The sequence below is a fragment of the Thamnophis elegans genome, chromosome 14 (assembly GCF_009769535.1).
Source record: "Thamnophis elegans isolate rThaEle1 chromosome 14, rThaEle1.pri, whole genome shotgun sequence".
NCBI classification, from domain to species: Eukaryota; Metazoa; Chordata; class Lepidosauria; order Squamata; family Colubridae; genus Thamnophis; species Thamnophis elegans.
Window position 1 is genome coordinate 41,143,768 of NC_045554.1, and position 14,816 is coordinate 41,158,583.

Genomic DNA, 14,816 nt, shown 5'->3' on the forward strand with positions numbered 1-14,816 from the left:
TGCAACTTTGAATGGTTACTAAATGGACTGTTGTCAGTCGTGGACTATCTATCGATAGTGTCCTCTCACCAAATCACAACAATCAACCCCATTTGTTTCCTAATTATTTGCTCTTAAAGTAAATGGAGCTGGTAGTATCTATTGCATATCAGTATATTCTTCATGACAACTTAATTTTGTTTGAAGGTTTATGTTGTATAAAAGACAAACAAAACTTTCTAGTTTTCTAGATTATTTATTTCTAGTTTTCTAGATTGTGTTGTTCTTATTTTCTATATCATTTTCTAGTTTTCAAACTTACGTTCTAAAACGTAACTTAAAATCTTTCAACCTGGTGTATATTTTACTAGTCAAGTTTTTCCTGGCATTAGTTAGTTTTAGAATTTGGCATACTTTCATTCTTTGTTAAATTATGTTTAACCAACCTCTGCTTTTATTGTAAACTTTAATTTTGTACTTCTGCATATCATCCCAGGAGCTTTGTCCAAAGGATTGCTTTACCAGTGGGCCGAATAATAAAACCTGCTGATTATTCTTGGCAATAAAAGACAATTACTTCTTGGATCAATTGTAATTTGTAACTGTGTGTATTGTGTGTAGAAAAACACGAGCTTTCTTCTTGACACTTCTTGCTGCTAGAAGGGGCTGTGACAATGGCTCAAAAGTACTAAAATCACTTTGCAACATAGGAAATTGCCTTGACAGTTGTGCACAAACCACAGGATTAGGTACTAGAAAGCTGAAGTTGACAAAAAGGATTCGTCCACTTTAAACTGAAGTCTTTCCATTGAGATCTATCTTGTGCGGTGACTATAATACTGTACAAAACTAGGTTAGCAGTGGGAAAAGATCTGAACATTTTGTCTGGAATAGTCTGGTTTACTGTTTGCGACAATTAAAACAGAAAAATAAAAAATTACCAGTGCCAAATTCTCTGTATTATATTTATTTGGCTAGGCACCCAACCGTATTATTTTCTACATGAATAGGACCGATCTGTGATTATTTCCCTGTCAAATCAGTTAAGTCTTTTTAGTTAAAAGAATGTGATGCATTTAATTATCTTTTGTATGAAAGAAGTAATTGGAAGAGGTTTGTTTGTTATTTACTTCTGCTTGCCTGTTGCTCCGAAATAATTGAATAAAATTAAGACATTAAAAAAATTGGATAGAAAATAACCACAAGGCCTTGATGTGTCAATCATCTGGGCTGAACTATCTTCAAACCATGTTTTCATGGCTCTTTGAAAATATGATACGGAGAGGTTGGCATATCTAAATAGCTTTATTAATTACACAGTTCCTGACTCTGAGTTTTGGCTCAATAATTCCCACGTCTAGGATTCCAAAAGACAACGACAAATTGAAGTAACTGAACAAAACTCAGAAAAAAAGAGAAGATAAATACATGTACAGCAGGAATAAATAAGGAATAAATCATTTATAGTACTTTTAACACCCTGAATAATTAAATACAAAATTGCCTTTTCTGTAAAAGATGGTCAGTTATAACAACAGCAGGATTCATTGCAGGATGCTGTTACCATGGCAACTGATGAACATACCATACCTTAAAATCTGGGCTTTACCATGCATTGATGCTCAGTCTGAACTTTCCACAAATCAGATAGGAAATATTTTAAAAATAACGTTAACCGGAACGAGAGAATAGGCACAGAACAGAGCAATGCATGGGTTACATCTAACCTGTGCGGGCAGCTCATTGCCAAAGTGATGGCATTTTGGGGGGATTTATTTCTATCATTGGTTTTACCATTTGGCAATGTTGTAACATCCCCCCCCCCAAAAAAAATCTTTTGATTTGATCTCTTTCCTTTCACATTCTGTGCTTGCATTTTCTTGCATGGATGTAATGTGGTATCTGAAATCAGTGGGGTTGATTTGGCTAAGACTTTTTTGTTTTGTTTACAAAGTGCCTTTTAAAAAGCTGATTGATCCACAGTGTGGGCTACAGTACTTAATTACTTCTGACAGGTTGTTACAATTTTTGGCCGGGTGAGGTTTTAAATGCTTTTCTTTCTGAAGCATTAGTATGTATTTAGACCAAGCATGTTAGGTTCATGCTGGAATTTATCAGTGATTATTGGGAATTTTAAACTGGCTACTTTGATCATTTTCTAACAATTCAGAGGACTTCAGTGTCTTTTAACATTTTCTGATTTCTCCGTCTCCGTCTCCTTCTCCTTCTCCTTCTCCTTCTCCTCCTTCTCCTTCTCCTTCTCCTTCTCCTTCTCCTTCTCCTTCTCCTTCTCCTTCTCCTTCTCCTTCTCCTTCTTCTTCTTCTTCTTCTTCTTCTTCTTTTTCTTTTAACGACCCCATAATCCCTTGCGAGGTGGAGTCTGGGGAACTGAATAGAGCTAACAGTGTTTTAATGGCCAAATGCCCTTCCTGTCACCAAGGCGGAGTTTTTATCAGCAGATATATTCTTCAGTGTGCACAGAGAGAGAAATATCTGCCTCTGCCTAGGATCGAACGGCCACCGCACCACTCCATTTTCTGCCTTTCTGTTGATCTCTTCCATACCTTCATCTTACTGAGCTCGCTCTTAGGCAAGCTTACCTTTCCTGAGTTTTAAAACCCAGTTAAAAAAACAACAACAACACACACAGCTCTTTTTTGAAGATTGTGTTGCGATTTTTCTGCCCTCGGTTTTTTGTGTGTGTGTGTGTTTGTGTGTTTGGGAAGTGGTTGCAAATGCACACGTAGGCAGAGGCAGATTGAAGCAGTTTATGAAACGGCTGTGGAAGCCCAGAAAAAGATACCGTTTCTTTAAAGAAAGGTGCTCTTTATAAGCCCTGTGCATCGTGAGGCACTCTTCAAAGATTTCGCAGTGGCGGGTTTTGTGGAATTCTACACAATTCTGTGTGGTGTTCAGGGCACAATTCACTTCAGACTGCAGCCAAAGCATGAAGAAGGGCAAAACGACTCAATTATAATGATCTATTTGTTCTATAAGAAGCAAAACAAAAATACCTGTGAGGTGAATTTTGCTGAGAGAGAGGGGGGGGGGGACTGGCCCAAAGTCACCCAGCCAGTTTTCATGCTTAAGGTGGGACTGGAACTCACTGCTTCTCCTCGTGGTTGGCCCGAAGTCACTCGGCCGGCTTTCATGCCTAGAACTCCCAATCTCCTGGTGATTGGCCAACTGCAATCCAGTCTGTTTTCATGCCTAAAGGTTAGAACTCTGTTCTGACCCCCTCCTCCGTCCAGTAACGAATGCTGAGACAAGCTTAACTGGAATGTACTTTAATAGCAAGACACCAAAACCTCGGTGGCTGAAAGCCAAGCAGAACAAACAGATAAGGACCTTGGCAGCAACTCAGACAAACTCAGGCAGCAATAAACACAGATAAGGCTTGGCAGCAATCCAGCCTGCCAAGCTCACAGTACTGTCCTCCGACATTCAATCCTGCGTGGACTTCTGCAAAGAGGGGCGTGTGCACAAGTAGCTTTTATAGTCTGGAGAGGAGCCTAATGACCACCAGCTGAGTACAATCACCTCCTGTAATCGCGTAATTGTTCCTGATGCCTAGTAGCTCTTCGATGGCGTGCATCCAGGAACAACTCACTGCTGGCTTCTGGATCACTCTCCCTTGTCTCCTCCCCACTAGTCCAAGGCTCAGGTGCCACCTATTGGCCAACCAGCCTGTCTGCACCCTGCAGAACCCTGTCCAGGGTCCTCCACATCCTCCAGAGCCGACTCAGAGGGCCCCTCGCTGTCGGAGTCTGGTGGCAGCTCCAATGGCACCTGCTGGGCCACAACAGAACTCATTGCTGATGGGCCCAAAGTCCAACAGTTCTGGCTTCCATGCTTAAGGTGGGACTAGAACTCACTGTCTCCTAGTTTCTAAGTCATCACCTTCACCAAGTGGCTCAGCCTCTTATTTCAGTGAAGGCTTTCCTTTTCTTCTGGTTTAAACAGTGGTCTCTGCTGTTTTTGAAAGCTGGATAGCCTTTTTTCCCCCACTGCCTTCATTTGAAATGCTGATTTGCAAGTGGCTTTATTTCCCCTCCCCTCACAATTATTTTTTTTTCCTTGCTGAGTCTAATCTCCCTTAAAAGCTTGTTCCTATTCATTTTCTCCCCTAATGATAGGTACTTGTCTGAAGTACCCTTGGTAACTGCAAATCAAAGCCCCACCGTTCTTAACCAGTAGAATGAATACCTAAGGTGTTCTGTTTAATTGCAGTCTGGAAATGTCAACTTTCAAAATGTATATCTTTAATTTAATTTGCCTGTGTTTGGGGCTACAATAAAACACTCGGAAATAGATGTGTTAAGCGGAATATATTAAAAAAATCAGATGAAAGGAGTGCTGGGGCTTCTGTTGCCTTTACTTACGTATGTGCACATCTTGAAATTGTTGACGGAGAGGTTAAACGCGTCATATGTCACGAGTCCCTGCGTGCCCACCTTGACTGTCTTCTTAATTTCCTCTCATTTCCCTCAACCGTTAGTAGGTCAGATTTTTGTAGAGAGCTTAAGCTTTTGGCAATGGTTTGCCCTCCAAGCTTGTTTCAATTTAATTTCAACTAGCTGACGACCCAGCGTTGCCTGGGTATTTACAGGCATTGAAGCGCTTGTCTGACAGGGAGCCATTTATCTGACAGGGGCCTTTCTTTCCCCCTACCCCCATGCCCATCATCCCTACCCTCTCCCTTCCCCCTCCCATGCTCGCCTCTTCCTTGCCATGTCTACTATCCTGGCACTTTTACTCAAATCCATCAGGGCGAATGTCACAGCTTGCTTTCCAGAGGAAGCTGCGAAGGAACTGACATCACAAACAATTGCCACTCTAGGACGCCACACTCGTTCTCCTTAACAGGCCAGGTGTTCTAGAGTTATTCTGGAACACACACACCAACACACCAGAGGTGTCTCCTCCCCCCCCCCAAGTATTTGTTTCCAGAGTGTAAGTCATCTGTGTACCAAGTTTGGTTGAAATTGCTTGAGGCGCTCCAGAGTTATGCTGGAACATACATACATACATACATACATACATACATACATACATACATACATACCAGTGGTGGGATTCAAATAATTTAACAACCGGTTCTCTGACCTAATGACCAGCTGGGTATGTGTGGCTTGGTGGTCATGTGACCTTGTGGGCGTGGCCAACTCAACATCACTCAGGTCGATGGGCGCTTCGCCGTAGCTGTTACAATGTACTAAGGGTCAACCGGAGAGGCAGTTTCTGTAAGCAGGGCAATAAAGATTAAGCTAGAAACAACACCAGAATGTTTCCTTCCTGCCTTCCTTACAGGATTAGCCCTGTAAAGCGGAAAAAAACCTAAGGAAGATTTCTTCCAACAACCGGTTCTCTGAACCTCTTAGAAAGTTAAGAACCGGTTCTCCTGGGTAGGTGGGAACTGGCTGAATCCCACCACAGATACATACATACATGCATACAGACAGACTGACAGACAGACTTGTTTACATATATAGATTTTTTGGGGGAGCTTAAGGTTGCAATAAATCTTACGTTCATTTAAACTGCCTGAATCTCCTGCTTTCCTTCGGCTTGACAGATTTTTTTGTCATTGAAATGTTTCTTTCTTTCACCATTACAGGTGTGAGATCTCAAGTTTTGAAGATCAATGCAGATCTTCTGGAATCTTTCTAATAGTTATTTGTGCTTCTGGGGGTTCAGTGCTTTTTGGAACTTGGGACTTAACATTCTTTTACATATAGACAGCATCGGAAAACAGCATTGATGAACTTTGTCATATTTTTTTGATTGATGTGACTCCGGCTGAATGATCTGTCATTTATATTGAGGCAAAAATGAACCCCCCCACAAGAAGCAAGATGCTTTTCTGTTATAGCTTGTCTGTTTTAAAATGCCCCCGTAGAGAAGTTTAGTTATTAATTTGCTTCTGAATCTTTTTTTTTAATCCCGTCGCCTCTTCTGATCATTGATTTTGTTATTAATAATGTTTCTGCTCTGAAGGTTTGTGATTAATGGTTTTGTGTTTTTTTTGAAAGGCAGCAAATGCTTTTTTTAAAAAAAAAAAATTTGCACATTAACTGCACGTACTTCTTAAAAGTTCACAAAACTCTAGAGGGAATAAACTTAAAAGAAGAGAGAAGGGATTAAAGAGTCAATAAAGAGTATCTGTCATATGAGGAAAGAGCCTTTAAAGTGGTAAAACGTAATCAATTGATGCCAATTTTATGTATGCTGGAAAGGGACTCCTACTGCATCCATTCTCTCTATCGTGGAACCAGAGAGTTTAAGACTATCATTCAGATGTGATTGTGCTGATGCTACATACTATCATATATGGTGGACTTGTAAAAAGGTTAAAGCATTTTGGATAAAAATATGGTGTAAACTTTTCTTCTTTTCCATTTTGCAGCTCATCATCATGTGGTATAACCCACGTTTTCTTTAAAATACGAAGAGAGAGGGAAACAAAAGTTTCTTTGCAAGAATGAACCCGCACTTCATTGTTGGCTTAGTTGTTGACTCTCTTTTTTTTAAGAGTTGGCTTTTATTCTGGCAAGGTTGATGGGGCCGGAGAATATTTATGTTGGCTCGTGCCATTCTGTCAAAACAGCCTTAATGCGTAATTATCAAAAAAGCGGGGGTGGGTGGGATGTGGGTGCTTTCAACTTCCTTCTGAACGAATTTCTAATTTCTTTCATGGGTTATCTCCCTTATTCAGGCGTATTGATGACGACAAGGGACGGACCCACGAAATGGAGCATTCTGCTATAAAATGCATGCGAGGAATTCTCTACTGTTACATGCGTCAGGCTGATAAGGTAAAACGTTGCATTATGGAGAGAGGCAGACACTTAATTCTAAAGGATTAAGTTAATTGTAGGCATTAAAATGTTTCGCCGGCAAACAACTGAAAAGGGCCACAGATGTGACGCCAGTTTGCATGCTGCCAGGAAAAAAAAGTTTTATTTCTAGGCTGTGGCCCTAATATAGTTAAAAGCCACAGATGAAGACATACGTGACATAGTAAATCAACTATTTAAAAGCAAACCCTCTTTTAATGGTTCCACCACAAAACCGCGTTCGACTAAAGCACGCGCGACGAAACCGCGTAGCTGACGTCATCACAGGGCGACAACAGCGCGGAGACAGAAGCACGCTGTAAACGCTAAACCTAAAATTAACCCCTAAACGTAAACCTAACCCCCCCTAAACCTAACCCTTAACCTAACCCTAACCCTAACCCTTAACCTAACCCTAAACCTAACCCTAACCCTAAACCTAACCCTAAACCTAACCCTTACCTTAAGTTGAATCGGCTTGCTTTCAAAGCGCTATTTAAAGCGCCCTTCTTTCTCCGCGCTGGCTGTTGTCGCCCTGTTGATGACGTCAGCGACGTGGTTTAATCGGGCGCGCTTTAGTCGAGCACGGTTTTGTCGTGCCACGCTTTTAATAACATTTAGAACTTGAATCGAGAGCAAACCAGAGACTGCTAGTTGATTAAGTATTGGAAATGCATGCAGGAAATCTTGGACTTATGACTGCAATTGAGCCCAAGATATATTTTGTAAGTGAGACATTTATTAAGTGCATTTTGCTCCATTTTACCACCTTTCTTGCCACAGTCGTTAAGTGAATCACTGCGGTTGTTAAGTTAGGAACATGGTTGTTAAGTCAGTCTGGCTTCTCCATGGACTGTGCTTGTCACAAAAGGGGATCACATGATCACAAGACACCGAAACCATCATAAATGCGAACTAGTTCTGACTAGCCAAGCATCTGAATTTGGATCATGTGATCATGGAAATGCTGCAATCATATACCGTATTTTTTCGGACTATAAGATGCACCAGTGTATAAGATGCACCAAGATTTTGAAGAGATAAGTAAGAAAAAAAAAGGTTTTGCCTTCCCTTAACCCCCAGCCGCACTCTGCAGGCTTCAGCAGGGCTAGGGGAAGGCAGAAATACCTCCGTTTTTGTGAAAAATTGGATTGTTTTTTTTGCAAAAATGGGATGTGGGGGCAGGCTTCGGGAGACTAAAAATGGCTGTATTCGGTGTATAAGATGCACCAACATTTCCATGCTCTTTTAAGGGGGGGGAGGTGCGTCTTACTATCCAAAAAAATACGGTAAGTGTGAAAAATGTTCCTAAGTCTCTTTTTTCAGTGCTGTTGTTACTTTGAATGGTCACTTGAAGTCAGATAGAATAGAATAAAAACTTTATTGTCACTTTAAGTATACACTAATCAGCACTCATTAAAATGAAATTTCTTTGCATTCAGCTCTCAAAAGATAACCATTATGCATACACCCACGCATATGACAAAGTAGAAAACATTTTTCTGGTGCCCGAGTTATGATCATTGGTGAGCAGCATTTCACACGCTTTAAATTACACATATAACTGCGTTTTAAATTATACCCTTTTAATTTTCAAGGTTTTCTAAGATGATCTATGCCTAACTGCCTCCTTCCCAATTAGTCAGGGAAAATACCTTAGAGGTGCACAAATAATATTTAGCATGCTTTCTTTTCTTCAAACTGTTGTTGTTTCTGCGTTCTGCTCTATTCTCATTAAATCTTTACAAAAATAGCAGATAGATTTAAAAATGCAGTGGGTCTGTGCTATTTTGGGGATGACATGTTTCTTTACTTTTTTATCGGCTCTGAAAAATTTACTTTGACAAGGTCTTTCTTGAAGTGCTGGCATTTCTCCCTTTTGCTACAGGTTTATTTGACATGGTGTTGTGCAATCATCTTTGACATAGTTAATCGGAAAAGATTATTTATGAGTTCAAGGCCCCAGGAGGATCCTGTCTTGTTGCAAATGGAAAAAGAATTTCCTACCCTAAATTTGTATATAGATTAATTTTTCTTGTAATGAAGTTGGAATTTGTTACTGGTCACTGTTTAGTGTTGGTTGAAGATATATATTTTTTCCTACAAAATAATCTTAAATCTCTTTTCACTGTTTAGTGTTGGTTGAAGATGATATATATATATACTATTAGGAAAAAGAGATTTAAGATTATATATATTATATATATTCCTATTTTGTAGGAATATATATATATATTCCTACAAAATAATCTTAAATCTTTTTTTCCTAATAGTAGTATTTCCTTGTAATGGTGTTAGAATTTGTTAGTGGTCACTAGTGTTGGTTGAAGATGATGATGATGATGTTTGTGTGTGTGTATTTGTGTTGCATTTGTGTTGATAAATAAATAAAGGGAGACTAGTATAGATCTATTTCAAGCTATTTAGCTCTCATCAGCTAGCCATACCCTTACTGGGATTTGAACCTGGGCTGTTTTTTACATATTAGGCAGTTGTATTAGCTATTAACAGCCCAAGTTCAAATCCCAGTAAGGGTATGACTAGCTGATGAGAGCTAAGTAGCTTGAAATAGAGTCTTCCTTTATTTATTTATCAGCACAAATTACGGTTGTAAGTTGAGGGTTGCCTGTAGCAGCTGCCAATCTTGCTTGTTGGAGTGTTGCAGGATAAATGCATTCCTTTTTTAAAAAAATACTCAAATGATTGCATCTTTTCCATAGATAATCGTGTTTCCGATTTCATTTTAGCCAAGGTGCCTCTCTTAGTCAAGGCGGGAGTGCAGAAAAACGAAATCTTCCTGTTTAGATGATTTTTCATAATGAGATCCTTTCCGAGAATCTTTGAAAGCAAGATCTACTTGGAAATAAGGTTGTTTGAGCTGACCATGCTCCATGGGTTCAGATTTTGAAAAAGGCAGCTTGGAATGAGAATACAGTGCCCGGAAGGAAGGCATTAGAATTACCAAACAAATATAGAAGTTAAATGTTTTCGGTTGGTGGCAGAGCTATTTAACAATCCTGTAATTTGTCTATCTAACCTTGACATCGTACATCATTATCATGAAATATCTTTTCAAACCTTATGCTACAATAGAGGCAATCTCATTCCAAAATGCGAAGTTGTGTTAATGGTGCCAGTCATTTAGAGCGCGGAGACATAAAAACCCAACTCATCTCCCCACATCTGATGGATTTTGAAGAAGTAGTTTAATACACCTGATCATTACACCTTGATAGCTTCATTTTATTTGCCTGACCTGTGTCAAGAGCACAAAGGTTTGATGTTAAATATGGTTATGTTGTGCTTTGCTTAAATAAAAACTCAGTCAGCACAGGTAAGTAAGTTCTGCTACCTTGCTTTTCTGTAATTTTAGCTTTCAATTTCTAGCTAATTGTAGTTTAAAATTACTTTTGCCATAGTAATTTTTCCCCTTGATGTTGCACAGGTAAGTAAGTTCCGTTACCTTGTTTTCTGTAACAGGTACATAAGTACCTGTAACAGCAGAGGTATATAAATCCCGCTACCTTGTTTTTCTGTAATTAGCTTTCAACCTCTAGCTGATTGTAGTTTAAAATTTCTTTTGACATGGTAAATTTTTCTTCTCTTGATGTTGCACAATGCTAAGCGAATGGGAATAAGAAGGAACAATTGGTAGCAGATGCTAACCTGTAAATTTGCTACCGATCTATCTACGAAGTTTCTGGTTTTTTCCCCCTCCAATACCAACAAGGTAACATATGCCAGCAATTACTCAGCGTTATTCTCCTGATATTTGGGATGGCAGGTGTGATAAAACTTACCTTTTCCACACCCCTGCACCTGAATTTACAGAAACCGCAGGCAGAGTCTGTCACCTCTTATTTTGCAGCGCAGCTCTGGCACGAAAGGGAATACAAATTAAAGTGGAATTGATGGAAGGAAAGTACATGTTCCAAGGCAAAAAAAGAGAAGAAAAGTAAAATAAAGCAAGAGAGATGGACAAAGGATTTTTTTTTTAAAGAAAGAAACAAAACTATCAGAATATGGCCAAAATAATAATAATCTCCCCCAATTCAAACCCAGGATGAAGAAAATAATATATTCTTCTTAAAAACTTCCAGTGTTGATGCATTCCCAACTTCTGGTGGCAAGTTGTCCCATTTGTCTGAAGTGATGTAGGGTTTCCTGCTTAAGCAGGGAATAACTCTGTTATTGTATTCTAAATTTCTAAATCTCCTTGGCGACAACAATCGGACAAGCCCCTTGATGGTTTCTGGTTCCTTCCGGGGTCTCCAGAATGAACACTGCAGATCAAAGTGTGTTCAAAGGACAGCAGTGAATCACAACAATCACATGGCGAATGACACTGTGGAATGACAATGTGGAATCCCATTACGAAGCGATATTTCTGACTAGTGAAATGTTCTTTGCCCAGGAAAATAGTTATAATTCTGGGTCTTGTCATTCTAATGGTTTTCTATACTGCCACGACTGCCTTCTGTAAGCGGTTTTGCATTGCTGCCTGATTGTACTAATATTGCTGTAATTATGTGATCCTGCTTTTCTTTTGATGGACGGCATTGACTTTCCGCTATAAACATCCTCGTGTATTTGTGAGAAGGTACCATGTCGTTCTCCAAAAAGCACGAAACTGATTCCTAGTCCCGACAAAACCCCTTTTATTAAACGAATGTGAATTCCTCTCATTCACATTCAGCAAAGGCCTGCTAAACAGTCTTTCAAAGGTGAATTTATGACCACAGACCTTATCTAGCTTGGGAAACTGCCGTATAAATATTTTCCAAACGCAGTGCAGTGCAAGGAAAGACTTGGCACAGAGTCTCTGAGATTCATGGACAGATCTTCACACTCCTGAAACGAATCTAACGACTGAATGAATGAATTGTTTCCTGCAAAAGCCCTTTCGCTCCTCTTTTATTTCCTATGGGAGGGGCCATTCACCGTCCACCTGTGGCTTTACTCCCAAGTCGACCCTGATTTCTGATTTGTTCTTTTCTTCTGGCAGCTCTGCACATGCGCACACTGGGAACAGGCTCCAGCTGTTCCTCTGCCTCACTGCTGTCTAGCTCCATAGGCACCTGATCACTGCCCGACAGTCTCAGCCCTGTCTCGGCCTCTGACGCAGAGCCCTCGTCCGAGCCTTCCCCGGCCTCCAGAACTGGCCCATGCTCCTCCCCAACCTCCTCACTGTCCGACTCTGCTGCCAGCTTCGCTGGCCGCTGGCAGGCCACAATATTAAGCACGGGTCTTTTTAAAAGCAAAATGACTGCATTTTTTTCTGGAAATCTGTTCATATGCCCACCCCATTCAGGGGGTGTTTATCCCAAAGTGCATGGCTAAAAGTCTATGAAGATTTTCAGTCATCCAGGCCATGGTTGTCCCAAAGGTGCTTTTTTTCAAGAGGCAACTGGGCTTCCTTGTTTTTTCTTTGAAGACATTTCGCTTCGCATCCAAGAAGCTTCTTCAGCTCTGACTGGATGGTGGAGGGATTGAAGGATTTATACTCCTTGCAGACAGCTGGTCATTTGCACCCTTTTATTTTATTTTGTTTAAATAATCTTTATTGGTTATACATTTTTTAAATAAGACATACAAATACAGCTTTAAACATAAGAGCCGAGGTGGCGCAGTGGTTAGAGTGCAGCACTGCAGGCTACTTCAGCTGACTGCAGTTCTGCAGTTCGGCTGTTCAAATCTCACCGGCTCAAGGTTGACTCGGCCTTCCATCCTTCCGAGGTGGGTAAAATGAGGACCCGGATTGTTGTTGGGGGCAATATGCTGACTCTGTAAACCGCTTAGAGAGGGCTGAAAGCCCTATGAAGCGGTATATAAGTCTAACTGCTATAGCTATAATTGCTATATAACCCCCCGCCCTGGTGACAGTCATTCACAGCCCAACATTTTTTTCTTCCTCATTGTTTAGTCTCTAACCATCATCTTCTCCTTACAAAATTCAGGGATCTCTTACAATACCCATGTTCACTTTTAGTTCCCATGGTTAACAACTACTATTTAACTCTCCCAGTTTTAAGTCCCCGCTGTTCTCTTTGTCGCCCACATATACCATAGGTTCCAGCTAAGATAATGTTCCGTTTCTCCTTTGTCCCTCAGCCAACCCGTCATTCTGTCCATTTCTGCACACTCCTATTGGCATCCTTTTAGAGGGTCGCTGAGGCCACTTGGAGGTTGATCTGTGTCCTCAGGGTCACCTGAGTGGTGCAAATGATTCCTGTAGTCTGGATTTCCAGAAAAAATGCAGACCTCAGGAACCATTTGTGCTATTCAGGTGACCCTGAGGACGCAGATAAACCTCCAAGTGGCCTCATCGACCCTCTAAAAAAATGGAAAAGATCATCTGTTTGCAAGGAATATAAATTCTTCCCTTCCCCACCATCCAGTCAGAGCTGAAGAAGCTTCTTGGATGAGAAGCAATATGTCTTCGAAGAAAAAACAAGGAAGTCCAGTTTGCCTCTTGGGACAACCACGACCTGGATGGCTGAGAATCTCCATAGACTCTATATAGGAAAAACTTAATCTTCCCTAGATAAAAAGAAACCTTTGCATTCACTATTCTTTTCATAAGTGCCAAGTTGAGAATGGCAAAGTAACAGCAGGACTCCCTTGCTCTTGCTATCTCAACAGGGAAATGCTTAAAAAAAAAACCAACTGTAATATTGGCAAGAAAGAAGGAATTGCCTTTGATTCAATAACATATTTGCCGTTGCTGCATTTACATTACACGACATGATGCTTTTCCAATCTCCCCTTCTGGGAAGCCGTTTTAAACCCTTCCATTTTGCCAAGAAGAATTATAAATGTAACAGGTACTGGCTGCAAAACTCACAGCGCTTTCCTTAGAAATCCAATCGCGGCGATGTTGAGCGGCTCGTGCTATAGTTCATGTTGGTTGCTTGACCCATCCATATGTTTGCGTAGAATTACATGTAATCTTTTTCCCCCCTGCCAGGTTCAACAATATAAGCAAGATCCCAAGCCCTCCAAATGCCTGCATTCCATTTTCGACGTTCACACAGGTGATGAGGTCTTTTCTCATGAGGAATATGGACATCTGCAGGTACGAAACGATTAAAAAAAAGAAAAAGTATATCTACTACCGAGCCGGAGTGAGTTTGAATATTTCCTTCCTGCTGTTTAGTTAAAGGCTACCCGTTCTTTTAAAATGCCTTCAATTATGGAGCTTGACAAATTGATTTTCCTGCTTTAGCCTACCAACAGCAAGCTATTTGTGGTCTGATTTGTTGCTGTATAATTCAGTGTAAACAATACCAAGGCAATGGCCAAAATGAATTGTCGCTGTCTTTGAAACCGCGACAAGCTTGGATCTGTGAATGCAGAAGGCCTTAAAATATGTTTATAGATTGGTGTTAAGAATTGCTGATCTGGTTACTCTGTTATGCTTGGTGAATCAATTCCCCCTTCCAGAACACCGCCGGCCACTTAATTAAAAGTTAATGGATTTTTAATTTAATTCTTAGTTTCCATTCCTTCTTTCCTCCATTCAATGGAGTTTCCTTACTGCATGTGATGGATTTTGGATTGTCAGTTTTACCTGGGATAACAGTACAGGCAGTCCTCAACTGGACGACCAGAATTGAGTCCAAAATTTCTGCTGCTGAGCCAAACATGGGTTGAGTGAGTTTGCCCCATTTTATGACCTTTCTTGCCACCGTTGTTAAGCGAATCACTGCAGCTTTTCAATTAGCCAAACTGTTTGTTGTTTCCTTTGACATTAGTCCCCCAGGAATAATGTCTTGTAGAAAACAGCTGTTGGCAGATGATGCTGGCATCTAGGGGATAATTACACCAAAGAAGAAAACAGCTCGTATCTATCTATCTATCTATCTATCTATCTATCTATCTATCTATCTATCTATCTATCTATCCATCCATCCATCCATCCATCCATCCATCCATCCATCCATCTATCTATCTATCTATCTATCTATCATCTATTATCTATCTATCTATCTATCTATCTAT

At 40.4% G+C, this 14,816-nt stretch overlaps 1 protein-coding gene across 2 annotated transcripts in view; it reads left to right on the plus strand.

Moving 5' to 3' along the window:
• PHKB (phosphorylase kinase regulatory subunit beta) overlaps nucleotides 1-14,816 on the plus strand; it is a 114,170-nt gene that overhangs the window by 16,857 nt on the left and 82,497 nt on the right. For both annotated transcript variants that reach the window (XM_032230842.1, XM_032230843.1), the window contains 2 exons: nucleotides 6,695-6,794; nucleotides 13,783-13,890. In XM_032230842.1, the coding sequence (XP_032086733.1) occupies nucleotides 6,695-6,794; nucleotides 13,783-13,890 (208 nt within the window). The remainder of the gene's footprint in view (nucleotides 1-6,694; nucleotides 6,795-13,782; nucleotides 13,891-14,816) is intronic.